Genomic DNA, 25,655 nt, shown 5'->3' on the forward strand with positions numbered 1-25,655 from the left:
CCTTCTTTCCTTCTTTCCTTCTTTCTTTCTTTATGTTTTACTATCCTCAGTGGCTTTAATGTCTGGCTACACCACTTAATCAAGCTCAAGACTCTTAATGACTTTCTTCTCTATTCAATTGTTAAGGCTCCCTACTAGTACAAAAATATCTTTACTTCCAAAACCAACTATGTAGACATATCACTCTATTGCTAGAGTTTCCTAAATGTGCAGTTCTTTCAGCCAGTTACTCCAACATATCTGCCCTCTCTCAATGAGATGTTCTGTCCCTTCACCAGGCTAACTCTCCTGATCTATATCCTCCTGTGTGTACCTTTTCATCTAACCAATTTATTCTCTATGTTCCTTCTCTTTAGTACTCTCTTGCTAACAGCTTTTACTGACTCCACTGCCACACATTCTTTACCACTTGTACCCATCTGTCAACCTCCTATCCTCAGATCAATTTAAATAACTTCCCTTCCTGAAGCGATATTGAGAATATTGTATTGACAGAGGAAAATCACCAACTTGCTTATGAGTTTAGTGCTAGTAAATATACATAGTCTTTAACATCGGTAGTCCTCTATGTCATCCACAAAGCCTTCTAAGTTTTCCTCATAGCTCTCTATCATTTTCCACTGGATATTTCAAATCACCATCACTCTCCTCAAATCACCTATACCAACCACACTATAACTTTCGGCCAATGATCTAATTTCCTATACTTCCTTACTCCCCCCAAAAACTCTGTTTCTCACTATAAAATTTGTAAACTTAGCTGGTTTCTACCCTTTATTTTACCTATCTCTGTTTTGAAAAGTGAGATCTCACTCCCTTTAGGTCTAATTACCCATCAGAGCCATGACTGTCTTATTCTGGATACTGCTCGGGTACCACTCAGGTACTACTGTTGAGGTACAAGCCAGGTTCAGCCTAGTCACATCCTGATGGTTTCTCCTCAGGTTACTTCTGTGGTAAGTTTGAACTGTAGTTGGTCTATCTAAAAATTAAATCTTCCAGGTATGGGCATCCCTAATCCAAGCTTAGTGATTACATATACATAGCTCAGTTGAAAACAAAAATTGTTTTTGTGGTACCAGAGATTGAATCCAGGACTTTGAACTGAGATATATCCCTGTCCTTAAACTGAAAAAATTTTAAGGGGATATGGATATAGTTTGAAGAAATTCTGATTTCTCTCGGGCCCCAAAGAGTAAACATCAACCAGTTCAAGCTATAAAACTGATCTACTAGCTGGATAATCTGGTATTTTATAGTTTCATACAAAAGCTTTCATACAGAAGAGGTTGAACTCCATTGTAACTGCCCCGCACTGATTCTTATTTTATGAGGCAGTAATGTAAGTGAGCAGATCTCATCTAGGTAAATCTAACCTCCACCAGCTGGGAAACATCTAATCTCTCAGATACAAAAGTAGCTCATAAGAATTCTCATTGGTTGCATAAGATCACTTTTGTACATGACCACTTGTAAGTTGCCTCTTGTGAAAGAATATCACATAGGCAGAAATGCTGGCTTCTACAACTCTTAGGGAGAAGGCAAGAACCATCCCCACAAACTCGCCCTAAAACCCAAGAATTTATTTCACAAGCTGAGAATGAATAAGCATATTTTATTAGCAACTAAATGTCAGGCACGCTGCTAAGAATATTTTAATATTATCTCATTTATTCTCAATAATAATCATATGAGATGAGTAAAACTAATCAAAATGAGAAAATTATAGCCAGACATTTTGGTGCATCATGTAATTCCAGCACTTAGGAGACTGAGGCAGGAGGATCACCCGCAAATTTAAGGCTAGCCTGGGCTACATAGTGAGTTCAAGGTCAGCCCAAACTACATAGTGAGGAAAAAAAAAAAGAAAAAAAAAGGAATAGAGAAATGAAAACACTAAAACAGAAATATCAAATAACCTGACCAAGAATTCAGAGCAGGTGATTGCAGAGCTAAGATTCAAACCTGGGTGCAACTCCAAAGGCCATCTAGTGATCTAGTAGATCACAGAAAGTCTTAAAATATCTTAAGCGTACTAAATAAAATATAAAATCAAAAAAATGACAGAAATGTGGGCTCCTCAAAAAAGAAAACTAAAATTTAATTTTATACTTCAGGCTAGTAACTAAATTTTCAATAGTGGTAGTGTAAGAAATAAAACATTATAAAGTTTTCTACATATCATCTAGCAAATTAATACTCTACAAACTTCAAGGCTCTCCTAAGTAATTTTACTGACGGTCTAGGCACTGGACTAACGCTCAAAACAGAAATTTATCCAAAATCATGTACCTGTAAACATGTGACCTGGAATATCTTAACATTATACTTTCTAACTAAAAATAATCCCTAATTATCTAGATTTTATTAGTCCTGACAAAGTTATTTAATTTTATACAAAAACATAGAAAATGCTTTTTTAAAAATAGAAGAAAAATATATTGATGAAGAAAATCCAGAAGGGATGAAAACCTGACTTGTTATTAAAGGCTAAACACTTAAATATCTATATTTAAAACCTGTCGATGCTTGTAATCCCAGCACTCAGAAGTTGAGGCAGGAGACTCAAGTTCACACCTAGTGTGAGCAACTTAGCAAGATTTTGTCTCAAAATAAAAAAAGGGCTGAGACTGTAGTTTTTTGTGCAGACCCTGGGTTCAATCCATAGTATTGAAGAAAAAAGAAAAAAAAATCAATGCATATCCAAATTAAAGTAAAAATTTTTGAAATAATACTGACTGCTGAATTAAAAAAATATACTTTAAGCTTAAAAAATAGTATAAATACTTAAAAAGTTAGAGAACTTAACCAAATGAAGACATTTTACTTCTCATTTTTATTTTGTTTTGTTTTTGATACCAGGGATCAAACTCAGGTCCTTGTGCTTGCGAGGCAGGCGGCAGAACCACTGAGCTAAATCCCCAAGCCCTGAGTAGTAGTGATTGAACCCGGGTCTTTTAGCACAATAAGCAAGTGCTCTAACACTGAATTCAAACCCAGCTTTTTTTAAAAAACCCAGCTCTTTTTATTTTTTACTTTGAAACAGCATCTAAGTTGCCTGGGCTGGCCTCAAACTTGTGATTCTCCTGCTTCAATCTCCTGAAGAGCTGGGATAACGTGTGTGCTATCACGCTAGGTTAAAAACACATTTAATGTTAAAAAACCATGAAAAAGAGTAATTTTTATAAGTTGTGAAAATAGTTGAAATGAGTCTCCATACCTAGTATTCAGATGTGGTTCTAGTATTTCCCGAACATGCTCAGGAAATCTCTTCCACAAATGCTGACCCGGGCCATTATTCTGCATCTCTCCACAGTTGTAAATAGAAAGTAACTCCTACAAACACATATTTTACATTCGTAAGTTCACAGTGAAGCTGGTAAACCTTTTTATTACTCAGTGTACTACATATAATAGATACAAAATACATAGAAAAATACACAGAATCATAAAATTGGAGCTGGGAACTTCCATAGCACATTTATTTCAATACCTAGAACTATTTATGTAACTTAATTCAGGGATACAAAGATATAGCAGCACTTGAATATGAAACCAGTTTGTGATACTGTGTGATATAATTTGGAGAAAAAATTGATATATCTATATTTATGGAATTATACTCTTTGAATTTTTTCTTTTTGGTGGTAGGGATTGCTCGTACAGCTTACATGCTAACCATTAATTCTGCCACTAAGGTGTACCTTGATCCTTACAATTTGGTGTCTTTCTGAAAACAGCTATAAATCCAAATGGTAAAAAATCTTAGGGTACCACAAATTATAGACCTAAACACTGAGCTTAAAATTCTCAAAATAGGATGCAAATGTTAAAGACCAATTTACTTTTTAGGTCCACAGATTAAATGGTTAAATTTTCCTTTCAACCATTTTTTTTTTAAAAAAGAGGACTTTGTAGGTGAAGAAAAAAAATCTTTGTCCCTAAATGTTTATGTTTAAAACAGACACATTAGAATATAGTATCTTACATTGCTTATTATTCTTTCCTATCCCACTGAAAATTTATATATAATAGATATTTTCCTGATTATTTATTAAATATGAGCATTGTGTGGTAAAATGTGTACTTTACACTTATACTTAGTATTATTATTATTTTTTTGGTACCGGGGATCGAACTCATGTCCTTGCGCATGCGAGGCAGGTGGCAGAACCACTGAGCTAAATCCCCAGCCCTATACTTAGTATTTTTAATAAAACGAAGACAAGAAGCATCTAAAAAGTTCAAAGAAGTACCTAAACTCCACCTTTCATTTAACTTTAAAATGTTATTAAAATTTTGTTGTAAGACAGCTTTTTCTGATGTTTAGCAAAGTCACTCTAACAGTAAACTTCTTGTCTTCTAGTAACAGACTTACTATATCAGCAATTCTCTTTTTGGTTTCAAGATCATTTAGACTCTTAAAAACACTAACATGCTTACAATTTAAAGGCCTTCTTACTTCATGGAGAAAACGAAATAATCAGGAGACCTCCACAACTTTTACTCTTAAATCTATGCAAGCTATCTGTGTCCTTATGTTGTGTTTTCTTTCCGGGTTATTCCTGTTTTAAATTAAGGCTACCTTTTTCACCTGTACACTATATTCCATACCACTCTGCCTATTTAAAATAAGACACCAGGATTGGGATATAGTTCAGTGGTAGAATGGATTCTTAGCATGTGTGTCCTGAACCAAAAAAATTAAAGAAATAAAACAAAATATTACATCAGTTCACTCCTATATCATCCCTTTTTTCTGATGAACTTTCCTAAGGAACATAAAACATAGGATTATTTTTTTCCATCTTTACTCTGCTCTTCTATTCATTCTTGTTCACAGCAATATTCTTCAAGAGTTTCTGAAATTTTCTTAACTCCTTTCTTCCTGCATGTTTTTTCTTTTTTTTTTTTTTGGTTTTTTGAGAGAGAGTCTCACTATGTAGTGAGACTGACCTGGAACTCACTATGTAGCTCAGGCTGGTCTCAGTGATCCTCCTGCCTCAGCCTCCCCAGTGGTGGGATTACAGGCGTGCACCACCTTTTTTTTTTTTTTGGTTTTTTGAGAGAGAGTCTCACTATGTAGTGAGACTGACCTGGAACTCACTATGTAGCTCAGGCGGTCTCAGTGATCCTCCTGCCTCAGCCTCCCCAGTGGTGGGATTACAGGCGTGCACCACCACGCCTATATTTCTGATCCTCAGTACCAAAAAAAAAAAGTTAATCTCAAAAATCTTCAAGTACTTATAATAATGTATTAATGGTATACTTCTGTACTCTCTGAAATGTTTATGATGAATTTATATTATTTTGATGATGAAAATGATAGCTAAAATCAATGTTTCACAACTATAAAATTTACAACTGTTTTACTAGACATCATTAACGTAAAGCCAATAATGATTACTATGGGAAGGCATTTTTACCTGAATGGCATAAGCAGCTGAATCCTGAGCTCGGCTGTTATCTGCATATGCAAGGTAAGCTCTTGTTAACTCCATCAATAACCCATATGCAAAGTTTAAATCTTCTACTCCAGTCTCAAAAAAAAAAGAACAGAAAGAAAAGAAAAGGTGATGATTGGCATATAGACTGTTTTAAAGTGAATTGTACTTCCCATGGTGAATTAATTTCCTAAGTAAATTTAATTTAGAAAAAGGTAAGAATACTGAGGTTCAAACTAAGGCTAAAATATAATCTATACCTAAGAAGTCAAAATCTAAATTTTTTAAAGTAAGTTTTTAAAGAATACTAGAATTCAACTTTTCAATAACTCTACAATTTGCAGTTTGTTTTTCCCTCTTCAAAAGCAACTTAAATATACAGCACTTCTCAAATTGCATTCTATAAAACCTGAGTCATTTGAGAAAAAAACTCTTAAGAGATAAGTTCAATATACACTCCACTTGAATATATAATGACACATTAAAAGTTCGGTTTAATTCTTTACACAGATTTCCGAAACTCATTTGACTACAAAAATCTTTTTAAGACACACACTATTAGAATATCCTAGGAAATTGTTTTCTCACGCAAACAGTAGCAATAGTGTTTAAATAGTAATATTTAAATCATTAGGCTTCAAGTAATACCACACTTAGGTCAGGAAGCTTTAATTGCAAGAACACAGTACACTAGATTGAGGTCAAACTTTATCACTTTCAGATAAAGGTTTTCAGAATAGTATTAAGAAATATATATAGTTACCCAAACTTTCTGATTTAGATCAAGTTGTTACTAAGAATAATTTAAATTGTTCTTTGTAAATGAAACTACAAACCGAGAAATCTCGGCATTTCAAATTACCACTCCTTACCACAAATGTAAAATCTTTTCCTTGGGTTTCAGTTGTTGAGAAATCTAATCGACCTGGATCTATTGCTCCCAACTCCCCTAAACATTCTCCACAGAGTAATCGAGCTTGAGAGTTTGCATCTTGACAACCTTTCAAAAGCACAGTCACCAACTGTGAGATAACAGGTTCTACTGTTTCACTATCAGTTGCATATTTTATCAGTTTTTCCTAAAATAAAATAAGAAAGAAAGTTTATACATAACTTCTATGTAGGTCAGGTTGGCCTTGAACTCACTCATATAGCCCCCAGGCTGCCCTTGAATTTAAAGCAATCCTCCTGCTTCATCCTCCCAAGTGCTGGGATTACAGGCATGCACAACCAAGCCTGGCTTCAACCATTCTTAAAGTTATCTTTCCTTATATCTCTGGCTAAAATGTGAACTTCTAAAACAATTAGTTTTAAAATTTGTTTCTCATGTACTCAAATAGTATCCACTATAAAAAACTTTGACCTCCCATCCTATTATTTTATGTCAACATCATGCTCTGGTATTTTTTATTTAGCAGGCTCACAAGCACCATTGTCCAATACAATAGTCACTAGTTATATGTGGCTATGTAGATTTAAATTAAGCAAAATTAAAAAGTTGTTCCTCAATCTTATATTTCAAGTGCTCAAAGTAGCCATATGTAGCTAGTGGCTCCTGTTAATGCAGATACAGAACATTTCCATTCTCACAGACAGTTCTTCTGGATAGCACTATTCTAGGGCTTAATTCAACTTTGATTTTACTTCATGCCACAAAGTTGGGAAAGAACCTTTTCCTTCTCTCTACTCCTAGGTGTTATGCGCTGGTATCTGCTGGGATATGGCTGGAAAGACATTTGTCTCTAGGTTCTCCTTCTTATCTCCTCATGGATCCTCTAAGCTTTCCTTACCTTTAGTTTTTTACTTTTCTTCTTACCAATCTATAGTAAATCTACCCAGCTATACCCAGATGCTAAACTTATTCTTACTTTAAAAAATACCCTTTAATGGGGCCGGGGATTTTAGCTCAATGGTTCCACCGCCTGCCTCACAAGCATAAGGACCCGAGTTTGATCCCCGGGACCCCCCCCCCAAAAAAAAACCTTTAACAAGCTATGGCAGCAACTATGTCTTATGCAGTCAGACTATTCAATCTCACCTCTGAATCCTACAAGAAAACTTCCCTTCTTATTTTGCTGGGTAATCTATTAGCATCTGAGTTTTACTGAACACTTCTCGGGGAAATATCAGATGTGATTTATCTTTTGTAACAGAGAACACAAACAGAGCAATTGTAGTTTTCCCCTAGAGTATAAGAAATTACCTTGAGTGCTCAGATTTGCTAAGTTCAACGTAGCAGATGATGATAGAGACAAAGTTACTTTACATAAGTCACCTTACATTAGAATATAACTGTGCTACTTGCTCGAAAATAACCTAAACAAGAAAACCTTTGTACTGAGGGGAGATTCTTTATTAATTAGTCTCTTTACTACTTTAGAAGGCTATATAAGTCCTTTAAATTATATGACACCCATGTAGCAGTTTGGGGCAAGAGCCATGCACAGGGTAGTTTCAGTTTAGTTTAGTTGTAGGGCAAGGAGTGAGGCTATGACTCTGACAATATGAATACACAGGAAGGCAAAACATCTGAGGAAATTCAAGCCTCCTCACACTTGGTGGAATCTTCTCCAAGTTGGCTCCTACCTACTTTGGTTACAGAAGTTCACTGCCCCAAAAATCATACACACACTACCATTATGTATATCTTTCTTCCTAAGTAAATTCTCACTTCTATCATGGAAAGAATAATTTAGTTTTGTATTCCAGTAAGTCAGGAGGGTCCTTAGGCCCTTATATCTTTACCTAATATGCAAAAATTTAACTCAGTTAATTTTTTTCTAATTTATACATTTATAGTGATTTTTTTTTTTTTTTTGGTACAGGGATTGAACTAAGGAACTTGTGCTTGTGAGGCAGGCGTATTGCCACTGAGCTAAATCCACAGCCCCTGGTATTTTAAATAGTAGTTCTTGGGCCTGGGGTTTAGCTCAGTGGCGCCACACCTGCCTCACAAGTGCAAGGTCCTGCGTTTGATCCCCAGTACAAAAAAAAAAGTAGCTTTCACTATTATCAAGATTACACATAATCTGCATTATGTTGTCAAATAAAATAACAAAATTCATAGGTTCCTTGAAATAGTTTAAAACTTCAACTTCATTAAAACATTTAATTCATTCAAAATATAAAATGGCAAAATTGCTGCTCTTTAATATGATAGATACCTATAGAAAATTATGTTAGAAGATACAAATAAACTGTTGAAATATAAATACATGAATCTTAGGAACATTCAGTGACCTAAAATATAACCATGAAATCATGACCATTCAACAACAAATTGCAAATCTCTAGGATTCATGCTAAAGGATATCTCATGGATTATTGATTCACATCTGATAATCTAGGAAAAAGAAAACTGACATCTTCCATTAATTTACTGAGTCTCAAATAAAAATGACAACCTGTTATCTTTTTTTTTTTTTTTTGTACCAGGGACTGAAGTCAGGACCTTGCACTTAAGTGCAAGGCAGCAGAACCACTAAGCTAAATCCCTGGCCCCAACAATCTGTTATCATTTCTTTAAACCTCTAACCTTTCTTTCCAATAGTTTTTAAGTCACATTATCTTAACATACCTGATTATATTTACATTAGGAATGCCTTTATTAAATTATTAAATGTCGAATAGTATCTCAAAAATGTGCCTTTTAAAAGTTCATGTATGTAATATATAATGATTACATTTTTTCAAGAGGAGCTGAACTTACCTGATTTTTATACAAAATTTCCTTAAGGCTGGTAAGAGCATGAATACGAACATCTACATTTTCATGCTGAATTGCTTTCATGGATAGCTGAAGAGTTGTTTGAAGATCAGTACTCTCAGAGGTCTCCTATAAAAGGAACATAGAGAAACACACCTTCTTAATTTTCTTTACAACCATTTCTGAAGGGCTGATAGTTACCTGAAAATCTGTAGAGTTCCATTAAAGTAGTCAGACTATACTCCAATAACATCAGCTGTAAAAAATAACAAAGTTTCCATCTCTTCCTTTTCAAAGTACATGTAACTGTTAGTATTTCACCGGGAAAAGGATTTTATTCTAAAATCTTTAGACCTGAAGAAAGACTTTCTTTCAACTAAATAGAAAATTAGTTATTAAAACAAATGCTTTTTGATTAAAAATACAAGCTTCCCCTAATTTACAGAGGGCTATATTATAGCACTGAACCAAGTCTACAGAAATAATTCAATCTTTCCTTGCACTACTTAATGTGATACCCAAGGTCAAGTATCCTTTCTGTCCAGAAATGCTGTGAAATCACCATTAATATTTTCATAATTTCAGAGAGCTCACTAAACTTCAGAATGTTGGAACTATATATTATTGCCCCTCTAAAACTCAGGAATCAGTTAGACCTGACATAATTATTCCATGATTTGCAGTACATCAAAACCAGAATCATCCCACTAGAATTTCTTTCTTCTGGCAGGGCATGCAGTTTGGGCAACTTTCTTGCTTGGAACTGTAAAGATTTATTGACCTAGGCAGGTACAAGAACAGTATTTCCTTTCTGCTCTATCTAAGATATACATCTTTAATCTAAATGCTACAACTTTCCTCCGAAAGTCATGGATTTATGGAATCATTATCTAATCAGAAGGAAATAGCCATCAGAATATGATTATATTATTCCTAACAATTGCAAAGGATCTTTATTCAATGAACTAAAAGTTGTGAACAATTTGTATCTATAGCTTCCAAACTGTAATTTAAAAAATACCTTTCTGTATTCCAGGAGGACTGCTTTTATCTTTTTCAATTCTGGATGATCAGGTAAAAAATATATTTCATGAAGAAAATCTTGCACAGCATCCCTAATGGTCAGTTGGAATACAAAGAATTACTTGCCAAGAATATGAATACTGATAAAATGTAAAGCAAAAGCTGGAACAGAGTCCAATTTAATTTATACTTAAAAGTATAGCTGATTGGACTGGGGATTTAGCTCGGTGGTCCCACCACCTGCCTCACAAGCACAAGGTCCCGAGTTCAATCCCCGGTACCAAAAAAAAAGAATATAGTTGATCACTGACATGCGAAGCATTCCTAACAGCACCTAGAATGCTCAGCTAAACTTATAGTGGCAAAAAAATAAAACTAAGAAAATGATTCTATCATAGTCTATCACATTGGTAGCCTCCACAATAAACCCTGCTCCTCAGTATACACACCAATACATATAGTCTCACCCTCTTTAATCTGAATAGGAGTGAAACTTGGTTTTGCAAACAGACTGTGGCAGAAAACATATTGTGGCCACATGAGGCTTATATGTTAAAAACAGCATAGCAGCTTCCACATCTGGATGATGGAGAACTCTGAATCATCCTGCAAGTCTGGCCATCAACAAAGGCAGGACACAGAAGAGGAACAGACTCAGACTACATGGAAAGATGGAAAAGCCCACCCTAGACTAAATGGTAGCTGAACGTGGCCACACTAGTGACGATTCCATTCTATCTCCGCCCAACTCCCTGGTACCAGGAATTGAACCCAGGACCTTGTATTTGCGAGGCAGTTGTAGCACCACTGAGTTAAATCCCCGGCCCACTAAGGACTTTTTTTAAAAATGACTTTTGATAAGACGCACAGAAGAAATGACCAGGTGAGCTCAGCGAAAACTGCAAAATCATGAACAAATAAAAATGTTCATTAAGTTTAGGAGTGATATGTAGTGTACCAACAGACAGCCATAGCTAACCTCAAAATACAAATTCTTATAAAATTTTTTGAATAAAAATATACAACTAATCCTGATTGAGGGTACAGGTTTTTTTTTCCCTTGGTACCAGGGATCGAACTCGGGTCCTTGTGCTTGCAAGGCAGGTGGAAGAACCACTGAGCTAAATCCCTGGCCCAAGGGTACAGTTTTTAACTAGCCTACAATATAATAAATTAGAGCTGGGGATTTAGTTCAGTGGTGCCACTGCCTGCGTTGCAAGCAGAAGGACTTGAGTTCAATCCCTGGTACAAAAAAAATTTTTTTTCAATAAATACTCTGATATTTCTGGGTCCAAATATAAATACTTAAATCCCAACTTTTCAAGAGGAAACTATGACATAAAACATTTAGTGAAGGGCCAGGGATTTAGCTTAGCAGTTCGGTAGCCTGCCCTGCAAGCACAAGGACCCAAGTTTAATCCCCGGTACAAAAAAAAAAATTAGTGTGAAAGCTAAAAACCATCTGGAGTTCAAAGGGCCCACCCATGGTGGTGCATGCCTCTAATCCTAACACCTGGGAGACTGTTGCAGGATCACCAAGATTTAGAGGCCAGCCTGGGATACATATAGTGAGTTCAAGGTCAGCCTGTACTACATAGCAAGACCTTGCCTCAAAAAAACAAAATGAAACATAAGAAATAAGATGTAATCAGCTTACAGAAAGCCTTAAATATCAAGCTAAGTAATACGAAGTCTACTAGTTAGGGAACCTAAAACATCACTGTACACTGAAATGAAGCAGATCAAGAGTCCGTCTGTCTTTCCTTCCCTCCAGCCTTCCTTCCTTCCTTCCTGTCTTCCTCCCCTCCTGCCCCCTTTCTTTCTTTGAGACAAGGTCTCACTTTGTTAAGATACTCTTCCTAACCCTTTTCATACTATTTGATTGTCTTCTAACTGTAAGAAAGGTAAATTTAGCTTTACCTTGACCGATTAAGAAAAATAATTTTAAATTGCTGACCTATTAATGAGTTTTCAATTAACATAACAGAAACAGTATCAACTCAATATGTAATTAAATGATGATTTCAATTTATTGATAAACTCTAAACTTTAAAAAGTGGAGTTTCAGCCAGGCGTGGTGGCGCATGCCTGTAATCCCAGCACTCAGGAGGCTGAGGCAGGAGGCTCACTGTGTGTTAGAGACCAGGTGCCTGGGCTACATAGTGAGTTCCAGGTCAGTCTCAACTACATAGTGTGACCCCCACAAAAAAAAAAAAAAAAAAAAAAAAGTGGAGTTTCATATTACTAACAGTATCCTAAAACTTTAAGACATTAAAATACAGTAGAAATAGTTGCTATTTTTAATATGAATTTCAGTTACCATACCTGTTTTCAATGATGAGGTAGTGAAAGATAGCTGCAGTTTCTTTAGCCTGGATATGTATCAGTGGTAACAAAGCTACTATTACATGACTGAGAAGGGAGCCTAAACAAGCTTGATCCAGGCAGCGAACAAAGCAGTCCCAAGCTCTAAGTGAAAAAGTAAATAAAATTAAGTTCCACTATTTTTATTATTTTACAGTTGAAGAAACAATGAGATCATTGCCACTTTTAAAAATGACATAAAAATAAGTATTATATATTCAACCAAAGCAATTTCCAAATATTAAGTCCAAAAAGCAAGATGAAAACCAGTATTCTAGAGCAAGATTAATTCTTTAAGAAGTCTGATATAGGGCTGGGGATTTAGCTCAACCGTTTGGTGGCCTGCCTTTTGCAAGTGCAAAGTAAAAAAAAAAAAAAAAAAAAAAAAAAAAAAAAAAAAAAGTCTTGACATAGCTGGGCGTGGTGGTGCACGCCTGTAATCTAGCACTTGGGAGGCTGAGGCAGGAGGATCACTGGGAGTTCGAGACCAGCCTGAGCTACATAGTGAGCTCCAGGTCAGACTCACTACATAGTGAGACCCTGTCTCAAAAAACCCAAAAAATAAATAAATAAATAAAAACAAGAAGTTTGATATATGCTGGGCAGTGGCACACACCTGTAACCTCAGCACCTGGGAGGCTGAGGAAAGATTTCCATGAATTGGAGGCTAGAGTGGACTACACAGTTGAGTTCAAGCCCAGCTTCAAATACACAGCACGACCCTGTCTCAAAAAAACAAAAACCCTAACCCTAACCCTTAAAAATTACTGATTCTGGACCAGGGGCAGAAATGTACAAGATGAATGTAGGACATCTTATCATGCTATAGAGCAGAGAATCTATAGAATAAAGTATCATACCAAAAGCCATAAATGTCAGTTGGAAGAGACTCCTACTGGCTATAGGTGGAAAAATTTGGTCATAAAAATTGTGATTTTCATCTGCATCTCTTGAATGACCAGTGATGTGGAACATTTTTTCATATATTTACTTGCTGCTTTTACTTCTTTGAGAAATGTCTGTTCATTTCAGATGCCCATTTTTGAATGCAGTCTTTATATTTGGGGGGCTGATTGTTTTTGAGTTCTTTATATATTCTAGATAAGAGTCCTCTGTCTGAGGAGCTGCTGGTAAAATTTTTTTCCCACATTGTAGGTTGTCTCATAGTTCTGTTGATGGTTTCTTTTGCAGTGCAGAAGCTTTTTAGTAAGATGAGATCCCAGTTGTTGATTCTATCTGCTAGTTCCTGTGCTACTGAGGATTTGTTCATAGTCTTTTCCTATGCCAATGTCTTCAAGAGTTCTTCCTAACTTATCTTCCAGCAAGTTTAGTGTTTCTGTTTTGATATTTAGATCTTTAATCCACTTGGATTTTAGTTTAGTGCATGGTGAAAGATAAGGATCTAGTTTTAATCTTTGGCAGGTTGAAATTCACTTTTTCCAACACCATTTATTAAAGAGACTATCTTTCCTCCAGTGATGATGGTTGGCTCCTTTGTCAAAGAGGATGTAGCTGAGTACATCTGGAGCTGTACTGATCTGTTCCACTGATCCTCAGGTCTGTTTTTTTGCCAGTACCATGCTGCTTTTAATCACAGTGGCTTTGTAGTATAGTTTCAAATTGGGAATTGTTATACCAGTTGCCATGTCTCTGTTGCCTAGGATGGCTTTGGCTATTCTAGGTCTCTTCTGCTCCAAATGAATTTTTGGATTCTTTTTTCTAGTTCTGTGAAATATAGTGTTGGAATTTCAAACAGCATTGCAATGAATCTGTATATCATTTTTGGTAGTATGGCCATTTTTCACTATGTTGATTCTTCCTACCCAGAAGCAGGGGATATCTTTCCATTTTCTTATATCCTCTTTGATCTCTTTTTTCCGAGGGCTGTAGTTTACAGTGTAGAGGTCTTTTGCTTCTTTCATTAGACTGATTCCTAGATACTTGTTTTTGACAGTTTAACTTCTTCCTTTCCTATCTTTATTGCTTTAATTTCTTTCTCTTGTCTAATTGCTGTGGCTAATGTTTCCAGAATTATATCGAAGAGGAGTGGTGATAGTGGGCACTCTTGTCTTGTTCTTGATTTTAACGTGAAGGTTTTCAGTTTTTGGCCACTTAATATGATATTGGCTGTTGATTTTTCATAGATAGCCTTATTAAGTTGAGATATAGACCATCTATTTCAATTTTTTGCAGGTTTTTTTTATCATGAATGGGTTTTGAATTTGGCAAATGCTTCTTCAGCATCTATTGAGAGGATCATATGGTTTTTGTCCTTGACACTGTCAATACAGTGTATTTCATTTATTGACTTACATATGTTGAACCATCCTTGCATCCCCGGAATAAATCTGACTTGGTCAGGATGTATGATCTTCTTGATAATCCTCTGTATTCTGTTTGCTAGTATCTTACTAAGGATTTTTGCATCTATATTCATTAAGGAGATTAGCCTGCAGTTCTTTTTTAGTTGGGTCTTTCCCTGGTTTGGGAATCAAAGTGATGCTTGCTTCCAGGAATGAATTCTGAAGTAATGCTTCCCTTTTATTTCATTGAAAAGTTTAGAGTAGTGGCAGTAGTTCTTCCGTATACATCTTGTAAAATTCAGCAGTGAATCCATCAGGACCTGGGCTTTTCTCTGTTGATAAACTTTTAATTACATTTTCAATTTCACTAATTGAATTGGGGTGTTTAAAATATTTTTATCTTTGTTCAATATTGGTAATTCATAAGTATCTAGAAATCTGTCCATTTCTTCTGTGTTTTCCATTTTATTAGAGTACAGGTTCTCAGAGTGGGTACTGAGGATCCTCTGGATTTCTGTTGCATCTGTTGTGACTTCACCTTTTCATTCAACAACACTGAGATTCCACCTCACCCACAAAGAATGGCTGCTATCAAGAAATCAAACAATAACAAATGTTGGCAGGGTTATAGGGAGAAAGGAACCCTTCTCCATTGTTGGTGGGGGTGTAGACTGGTGCAACCACTATGGAAATCAATATGGAGATACCTCAAAAAGCTGGGCCTAGAGGTTCCATTTGACCCAGTCATCCTTCTGTTGGGTATCTTCCCAAAAGAATTAAAAGAATCATATCACAGTGATATATTTGCACCTATGTTTATAGCAGCACAGTCTGTAATAGCTAAAACTTGGAAACAGCCCATTTGCCCATCAGTTGGAAATTGGATAAAGAAGATGTGGTTTTTCTATAAAATGTAATACTACTCAGCCATAACGAATGAGAAATCAGATTCATTCATAGGAGAATGGATACATATTGAAGATATACTCCTAAGTGAAATAAATAAGTCACATATGTGTAAATACTGAATAGTTTCTCTGGTGTGAAAAACTATAATAGTACATAAGATCCTAATGATATAATAGACAATGTGAAATAGGAAGAAAGGGGCTAAAGGTGTAGGGAAAGTGGGAGGGGTAGGGCAAAGAATAATAATAGTAAGGGAAAAGAAAAAAATATGAGAAAATGAAAAAATGGAAATAAAGTGTTTGTAAATGGGGAGGGAAGGAGGGGGTGAAGGGAGGGCTGGGACAAGGGGAAAAAAATGAGAACCAAGACCTGCCATGTACAGGTGCAAGATCCCAATGATGAATGTAACTGTACTGTATACCTAAAATGTACCGATAAACTCAATGAGAAAAAAAAATTTGTGATTTTAATGGATTAAAATTTAACAAACAGTAATGTATGTGGTCAAAAGAACAGAAGAAAAGAAAGCAAAAATTTCAGTGGCAGTTGGTAGGGCACATAATGTACATTTTGAAAATTGATAAAAGGAAATATTCAAGTCTATCATTTATCATGACTATCATATAAACTGCTTTTTCCATATAAATTGTTTCCGAATAATTTTTAATGTTTCAATCTGTTTAAGAAGAATCTCACTGGCAAAGAATTGATGGATTGGGCTGGGGATTTAGTTCAGTGGTTCAGTGGCCTGCCTTGCAAGCGAAAGGACCCCAGTTCAATCCCCGGTACCAAAAAAAAAAAAAAATTGATGGATTTAGGGAATAGTTATTAATTAATACTAAACCATTGGATGAAATATTACTAAGAATTTATTATAGAGGGATTCATTTTGTTAACATCCAAACCTACTAATCTTACCAACACTAAAAGTGGACAATCAGAGAGTATGTGGTTCATGTTGGGAGAAAACACAAGTATAAAGCCTCAACTGTGAAGTATTTTTCATTTAAAAAAAAAAAAAAACCAAACCTAATCAAGCATCTGTATCTAATTTCTCAGTTTATATAGAAATACAGGAAGGAGGGAAGAGACAAAATGATAAACTTAAAATCAGTATTCAGTCAAACAGTATATGCCAAAATGTTCAGAGAATGAAAGAAGTCAGACGTATAAGAAGGGAATTAAAAGGGCAAGTCTTCTTCTAAAAGATACTTAAGAAGCCACAAACCAAATGTGTGATCTGATGACCATATTTAGACTTGGATTCAAATAAAACGACTGTGCTTTGGGGAAAATACCTTTTGGGACAACTGAAAGAAATGTGATTATGGTCTGAGTTTTAGCTGATATTAGGAATTCTCACTAATTCTGCAAAATAAAATAGTTCCTGATGGTTATTTTTTAATTCATTTATCCGTTAGATATATTTGGAGTATTGACAAGTATAATGGTGTGATTTGGGAATTTTCTTTACAATATTCCACCTAAAAAGTTACAGGCTTAATACATAAAATAAGATTAGCAATATCAGTGACTGCTGAGGTGGGAGGGAAGAAGGACATAGGGATTCACTAATAACACTGTTTCCCAGTACGCCAGATTTCCACAGTAAAGTATTTTTAAAGAAGTGAATACAATCCTTTTTCAAAACAAACAGCCTTCCTATCTTAATTTTTTATGATTTAAACCTAATTTCCCTTAAAGAGATAAGGAATTCAAGTTAGTGCTACTGGGAAGTGTAAAAACTCTAATGAACTCAGGCAGTCATTTACCTGCAACATAAATCAGGAAAGTCATCCTTGAATCGAAGACCAGTTCTCAGGGTCGTCATCATCTTGACCCTCACAGAACTGACATGTTTGGGGCCCATCAACTTCATCAAAGACATCAGACTATTGAGGGCCTATAAAATAAGTAGTACTTTAAAATAAAGCTTATGAGGGCTGGGGATTTAGCTCAGTGGTGCTACGCCTGCCTAGCAAGCACAAGGTCCCGAGTTCAATCCCCAGTACCAGAAAAACAAACAGACAAAAGAAAACAAAGCTTATAAACAAGTTGCCAGAAGTAGGTGAGCCCTAATGGTAAGTATTTTCTTCCCAAATATCAGGGTACCATCTATTTGCAGATAATACAAAGAGTCTAGTAAGTTCTGGCCAGTTCAATCAACTTATGTGGAAATTAGGAATTTGAAAAATATAAGCTGAATTCTGCTTTTTGTTCCCCTTAAAGTGATTTGTTATTTTGATTCAGTGGTCCTCTAGAACAATAAATTTTCAAATTTATTAAGGACACAATACATGTTCAATTTTTTTCATATCTATCCCAAACTTCTATTCAGCACAAATATAAAGTGAATTGAATTGAAATCATTTGATTTTTTTTTTTTTTTCTCTGAGACAGAGTCTTGCTATGTAGTTCAGGCTAGCCTTGAACATGCAGTGATCTTCCAGCCTCAGCCTCCCAAGTGCTGGAATTACAGATGTGTGCTATCGGGCCCAGAGATTAAAATCATTTGAATTTAAGAGCACTATAAAAATTCTTGAAGTAAATGGAATGACTAATAGTGATGAACAGTTAAAACTTCCAAAAGTTTACGAAAGTATTTAACAATACACAATATCAAATATTTGATTATTTTTTTCTTTGAATGTTTGCAGATAGAAGCAGAAATCATGTCTTCTGCATGGTCTACATAAATTCTAGCACTTTGGAACTCAACTTACCATTTTCTTTCTTTTTTGGTACTAGGGATCAAATTCGGGACCTTGTGCTTGTGAGGCAGGTGGTGGAATCACTGAGCTAAATTCCCAGCCCATCAACTTACCATTTTCTTATCTTCAATGCCAACACTGGAGCTCAATAACTGCATGTTAAAAAAAGCCAAAATGCCCAACAACTTGGGTTGCAAATAATCAGCCTAAGTAAAGGGAAACAAAAAGATATTATAAAGTTTTATACAGACCAAATTTCTGAAAATGACAATTCCATTATTTAATTAGTATCATTTACATTTTATACAACTAGAAAACTGGAATAAATGTGATGAATTAAATTTCTCCAAAAGCATGTATTTTCATATCTCGTAAAGAAATTAATGAAACTTAATTATAACCCTCACGACAAAATATGATTAAAAACAATACAGCACAATGAGAAAATCATGAGCTTTTTTTTGAATCACGGGCTGAGCTGGGATGGGATCCTCAGGACATGTTTCACATCAGGATCCACACTGGAGAGAAGATGGAAAAAACAATAGGAAAGACAAGTAGTTGTCTTTATACTACAGCATTTAAAGCTAAGTGTAAGAAAAAGCACTTGATTAAGGATAAATTCCTGTCAAACAATGGTCTGACTTAGGGGTCAATATCCTCTGATGTCATAATGACAAAGTGAAACAAGTCCACAGGGATTAACAATGCAGGCGAGCTATCACTGACCATGCCACTGTAGGTTTCCTGAAGTAAAAAGAGTTAAATCTTTGTTTTCTTTTCTTCAGTACTGGGGATTGAACTCAGGAAATAGTTCTTTCTTTCTTTTTTCTTTTTTTGGTACCAGGGATTGAACTCAGGACTTTGATTTTTTGAGTTGAGTGGTGGCACCACTAAACTACATCCCCAGACCAGTTAATTCTTTCTTGATAGAAGGACCTAAGAAGCAAGAATGAGCTTTAAGTCAGCCAAACCTTGGTGGAATCCCAATTTTGACACTTTTTTGGAAGGTCAGTGCTGGGGATTGAACCCAGGGTCATCTCACTGAGCTACATCTCCAGCCCCCCACTTTTTAATTTTGAGTCAGAACTCACAAAATCACCAAGTTACCCAGGCTAGGCTCAAACTTCTTATCCTTCTGCTTCAGCCTTCCAGAGTGCCGGGATTACAGGTTTGTACCACTATACTTGACTCCAATTTTGGCACTTTTTAGTGTGTCATCTTAGATAAGTTCCTTAAACCCTTTGAGTCTGTCAAATGAGAACATGAAAGCACATACTACTGCCTACAGTTGCATTAAAGATTAAATAAGATAACATATATATTAAAATGTTGAATTTTAAGATTTTACTATTATCATAAACTGTGAATGTGACTACTCTATAAATAAGAATCCCTTTTCTCAAATTCTTATATTTAGGCAGGGAAAATAGCAAGTAGAAGAGCTAAGAATAAATGGCAACTGAAGTTATTTTCTGAGTCTAGAAGAAAGTTGCATGGCTTGATGTCAAGACATCTAATTTAGGTATCTCCAGGCTACAGGCACTGCCAAGGAGAAGGGACAAATAAGAGGAGTTTAATGTATATGTATCTTTAAAGATTAGATACTGTGATAAACTTGTCTTTTGACAAGCACAGAAAATCATGTTTTTCAAGCCCCAAATTACATTTTGTTTTATAAACTTCTGACTTAAGACCGAGACTCAGCTTTGGCATAGTAGGTCAAAATTCACTCATTTTATACATCCTTGATTCTATAGAGCCTGTGATTCTTAAATAAAACTCTCATGAATACTTTGAGTTTTGAATGAATCAAGTAGGTACAAAATGGTGCAATTTATAATTTCCTGAGAAAGGAAAGACTAGGGGAGAAACAGGGAGGGAAAATAAATACTTCTTACTTTCTTTTTTATTGTTGTTTGTTTTTTGTGCTGTAGATTGAACCCAGAACCTTATGTATGGCAAACATACACTGTACCACAGAGCACTGACAGCAATAAAGATCTCTAATGGATATGTTATATTTCAATGGCTAAACAATGCTGACAATGCAGATGAGTAGATACTATCAAAAGGAACTTAGGGGCCAGGGATTTAGCTCAGTGGTCCCACCGCCTGCTTTACAAGTGTAAGGTCCCAAGTTTGATCACCGGTACCAAGAAAAAAAAAAGGAACTTGGTTGGTCTCTGCTAGTGATTCTCTCTTACTATGCTCAGATCTGTTCTATGCCTTCTTTTGCCCTGCTCTATGGGGCTGGCTAAACTCCCTCACTTAGAATGCCTTGCCCCTGGCATATCACTGAATTCTGTCAACAGGCTGCACCAACAAGAGAAGAGAAAGCAGAAAGAGAGGATATGATATTTTTATTTCCTCTTTTTCTGTGTTTTGAGGTGTTCTAGCAGTAGCTGCATCCTTCTATAGTAAGAGGGCCTTTTCTCATGGTTCTAGCTCTCAACTAAGTGCTAGTGACATGATTTTTCCTTTCTAGGACTAAAGGAAACATTAACTTATATGTTGTTTGCAGCCCTTGTGTTCCTTCATTCTCCTTGCTGGCTACCTTATCCTTGCCCGTGACATTGGAAAGAGCCCCTTCACTAAATTAGTTTCACTTAAACATTTGTGTGTATGGCACCCATTTTCTCCCAAGATTTAAACTCAAAAGTTCCAAGCTCAAAGGAGGTCTAAGCTGAAATTTCAACTATGAAATCATCAAAATATATACAAAGTCCTCCAAAAAACTGTATACGTAAGGGGAAAAAAGCTTGTATAAATATTTTAATACCAAATTTATTGAGATATCATGCGATTAATACAAGTTACTTTTGGCCTTTACAATTAAAAGAGGTACTCAAAGTGGTGGTCATTAGCTTCTAGACATTAGTATGGTGAACTGATGAAGTGTGTATGCATTTTTGGGTGCAGATTCTGTGTATCATATTAAAGTAAAGGGCTAAAAGAGATGATTTAAAGAAAGAAAGATGAGGGCCAGGGATTTAGCTCAGCAGTTTGGTGGCCTGCCTTGCAAGCGCAGACCTGAGTTCAATCCCCAGTACCAAAAAAAAAGAATGATGATAGCAAAAAAGAGCAAGTTACAATTCCATGAGTCACTCTAACATTTAGAGGAGAAAGCAGATAAAGGAAAAGCCAACAAAGACCTAAAAGCAGTAAGTCCACAGTGAACCACAGAGAAAATCACACCAGTGATACAGGCATGCCACATAGTAAAGGATGGTCAACTGCGTTGAATTCTACTGAAAAGTTGAGTAAGAAGTGATTATTAGATTTAACAGCAAAACCCTGACAAAGAAGAATTTCAGAAGAGTAATAAAAACAGCGTCAAACTCTGTTTTTTTTTTTTTTTTTGGGTGCATGGGATTGAACTCAGGACCTTTCACTTGCAAGGCAGGCACCACTGAGCTAAATCCCTGGCCCCAGAGTCAAATTCTAATAGGTTCATTTAATGGGAAATGAGATAACAAAAATAGAAAACTCTTTGAAGATTTTGTATTGGTATCCCTTTGAGTTTCTTAAAGGAACAAGGGGAATTAAAATTAAAAAAAACAAACAAACAAAAAAAACAAGCTGAAGATTTGTATTTTTTTCAGATGAAAAAGGAAATAATATGATTTCAGATACACATTGATGGTAGAGAATGATTAAAAAGGATAGCATATCATCTAATTACTTTTCAATCAAATAATGGGTTACATTACAGTTAGAACTCATTAGTTTGCTTTGTCAAAGAAGGGTAATGGGGAGTGTTTGTGTGTAAAGAACTACAAATCTAATATATAATTAAAAACTAAAGAAAAACTCCATTTTTTACTTAGTAGAAAGTAATTCTCAAAATCACCTGAAAACCCACATTTTTCAAAGTTAATATATGTTCCTAATGTTTTACTGTAAGCATGCAACAAGCTTTGTCAAAATAAAAATCTCAACTAAAGATTTAAAGAAATATCTAGCAACTAGAAAAATGAAAGAAAAAAATGTTTCTTTGATTTAATAATTAAAAGTTACAAACAAGGAGAGAAACAAACAAACAAAAAAACACTCAAGCAAATTCCTTACCATCAGTTCAGGTGATGTGATATCTTTTGGACCCTGGTATGGATCATCACTAGATGCAAATGAGGCAAGTATTGACAAACCATTGAAAACTTGTTGATAATGTTCTCCAATACGTAATAATAATTCATTATGCAATCCTTGGAAATCCTGTCTCAATAGGCTCCCCAGTTCAATTTCTGTTTCATTCTAACACAAAGACATTTAAAAAAATGGTTTCTTTTTCCTTCCTACTAACAACATGAAAAAAAAAATGTTGATTTTTAACATGCTATTAATAAATCAAGAGCTCTAGACCAGGTTGCAGAATGTATTAATGATACTAAGAGAAAGCACTGGAAAAGAATTTTAATTCGTTCTCTCCTACTAGGTCTACCATGTTTTGTATGGAACAGAAGTGATAAGATTTTATCTTGAAATAAAATTTAAAAGGAAAGCTCTAGTTTTCTCTAAGGCTTTATTACATTATCAACTCAATAATTACAGATATACAAATTCTGAGAGGAAACAGTATAGTGACTAAGAGGAGTTTTTCTGGTCAGATTGCTTTAATTTAATAGTTATATTGGTACATGGACAAGTCACCTATTCTAACCTCTCTTTACTTTGATCATCTATAAAACACATAGTAATACAGACTGAATATCCCTAATCTGAAAATCCAAAATGCTCTAAAATCTGAAACATTTTGAGAGCTGACCCGACCTGATATGATGTCACAAGGAGAAATTCCACACCTGACCTCATGTGATAGGTACAGTCAAAATGCAAGCGTACCATTGTATAAAATTATTTTCAGGCTACGTAAAATAAATATGAATTCCATGTTTAGGCTTAGGTCTCACCCATTATATGTATATATAAATATTCTAAAATCTGAAAAAATCTGAAATCTGGTCCAAAGCCTTATGGATAAGGGATATGTAACTTTATATGACTAAGTCACTGTGAGGATTAAGTGAAACAATTCATAAAGTTATGTAGATACATATAGTATAAGCTACATACATACATATACATATATGTATGACATATAGCATAAACCCCATAAACACTTACTTCTTATTCTACCTCCACAAGACATTTACTCTCTCAAGATGAATAAATATAATTAATACAACTATCATGTGGAAAGAGACTTGTTATTGGCACATTATGAAAAATAAACTAAATTAACATAAAAGAAAAAAAAGTCATGTATTTCTGAAAGGTTTTTCTGTTCCCACATAGTCTCACAGTTTTCATTTTGGTAATAAACATTTTAAACTTAAAAAGTAGCAAGAAACTAGGCCTACATAGTCTCACAGTTTTCATTTTGGTAATAAACATTTTAAACTTAAAAAGTAGCAAGAAACTACTTTTATAATTATAAAATTATAATCAGGGAACCAAATAGTAAACATAGACATACTACAGTTGAAGGCAGCTGTCTCTTTCTATAGATATAATTACTTGTATAGCATCAATAAGTGTATAGCTCAATAAAAAATGCTAAAATGAAATTAGATGACTCTTATCCCATTATCGTGAACTGATCAAAGAAAATACAAAAAGAAAAATTCTGCTTAATATGCTCCCAGGACAAAGATTAATTACCTTCTGTTCTGTTCAAATGTTACAATAGCTCTCCCATGATGCTAATTTAAATAAAATACGCAAATATTCAATTACCTTCAGATAATGAAGGGCACGTTCTAATTCATCTTTGGAACAGGAACAAACCAAGTGAGAAAAAATATATTTGAAGTTATTTATTAAGATCTCTCTACGACTGACATTTAATTGTTTTCCTAAAGTTCGAATGAGAGCAGAAGCTGCAGGGCTTGCTTTGGCAGCAAGGTCAGGCAACAGAACTTGTAATGTCCTCTAAAAAAGAACACAATAATTACCAAAAATGAAAATGAATATGTGATAAAATATTCATATAAGCTATGCACAAAAAATATTTTAATTTTTTTTTTGAGACAGGGTCTCGCTGAGACCATAAGTTGCCCAGGTTGGGCTCGAACTTGTGCTACTCTTGCCTCAACCTCCCAGAGTGCTGGGAGGACAGGCATGCACCACCAAATCTATCACAAAAATATTCTTAAATGCCACACATATATCACTTACATTTGAATTAGGATTTACCATTTATTCACTTGACTGATATTTACTGAGGGTCTACTGTAACTAGGCACTATAGATATAGCACCGAACAAAACAGGCAAGGCACCTGACGGCACAGAGCTTACATGGTCAAGTGAAATGACAGAATAAACAAGCAAATGTGAAAGTAAAGAAAATAATTTCTCATGAGTGTGTGTCAAATACATGTACGGTTTAAGGAAGAAGTCTCAAGTTTGACGGATTCTTTAACTTGAATTAAGCAAGAGGAATAATAAATGCAAATTTAAGTTTTTTTTAATTAAAAAGTTAATGCTGGAATATTAAAGAAAATCTTTTAACACAATTAATATCCCAATACTGCAACAACTCTATTTTCATTTTGGTCTACTTCCTTTAAGATCTTGTTCATAAAAAACATACAAAAATCCAAAAAGAAAATGGTTGGTGGGCCAGGGATGTAGCTCAGTGGCACTGTGCCTGCCTCATGAGCACAAGGTCCTGAGTTTGATCCCTGGTACCATAAAAGAAAAAAAAAAGGTTGGCTTTACATTTATTCATTCTACATGCACCTAATGAACACTTACTACAAGTCAGACATATTCTAAGCACTGGAGATACAGTAATGAACGAGAATGAGTCTAGAGAGATTTATAGCTAAGTGGATGCACATTGAGGACATACTCTTTTTTTAATTGAGTTTATTGGTACATTTTAGGTATACAGTACAGTTACATTCATCGTGGGGATCTTGTACCTTTACATGACAGGTCTTGGTTCTCATTTTTTCCCCTTGTCCCTGCCCTCCCTTCACCCCCTCCTCCCTTCCCCATTTACAAAAACTTCATTTCCATTTTTTCATTTTCTCATATTTTTTTCTTTTCACTTATTACCTTTCCCCTACCCAGGTGTAGGGAAAGTGAGAAGGGTAGAGGCCATACTCTTAAATGAAATAAGTCACACATGTGTAAATACTGAACAGTTTCTCTGGTGTGAAAAAGTAAAAGTGTAAATAAGGATC

At 35.1% G+C, this 25,655-nt stretch overlaps 1 protein-coding gene across 1 annotated transcript in view; it reads right to left on the bottom strand.

Annotated features, from left to right (window-relative positions):
* Atr (ATR serine/threonine kinase) overlaps window positions 1-25,655 on the bottom strand; it is a 101,709-nt gene that overhangs the window by 57,950 nt on the left and 18,104 nt on the right. Inside the window, exons 15-24 of the mRNA XM_010608182.2 lie at window positions 24,200-24,394; window positions 22,532-22,717; window positions 18,574-18,666; window positions 17,522-17,652; window positions 12,499-12,642; window positions 10,172-10,265; window positions 9,154-9,279; window positions 6,317-6,523; window positions 5,427-5,540; window positions 3,221-3,336 (exon numbers count right to left, since the gene is read on the bottom strand). Of these exons, the coding sequence (XP_010606484.1) occupies window positions 3,221-3,336; window positions 5,427-5,540; window positions 6,317-6,523; window positions 9,154-9,279; window positions 10,172-10,265; window positions 12,499-12,642; window positions 17,522-17,652; window positions 18,574-18,666; window positions 22,532-22,717; window positions 24,200-24,394 (1,406 nt within the window). The remainder of the gene's footprint in view (window positions 1-3,220; window positions 3,337-5,426; window positions 5,541-6,316; window positions 6,524-9,153; window positions 9,280-10,171; window positions 10,266-12,498; window positions 12,643-17,521; window positions 17,653-18,573; window positions 18,667-22,531; window positions 22,718-24,199; window positions 24,395-25,655) is intronic.

The sequence above is a fragment of the Fukomys damarensis genome, unplaced genomic scaffold (assembly GCF_012274545.1).
Source record: "Fukomys damarensis isolate Sample0158 unplaced genomic scaffold, DMR_v1.0_HiC HiC_scaffold_37, whole genome shotgun sequence".
NCBI lineage: Eukaryota > Metazoa > Chordata > Mammalia > Rodentia > Bathyergidae > Fukomys > Fukomys damarensis.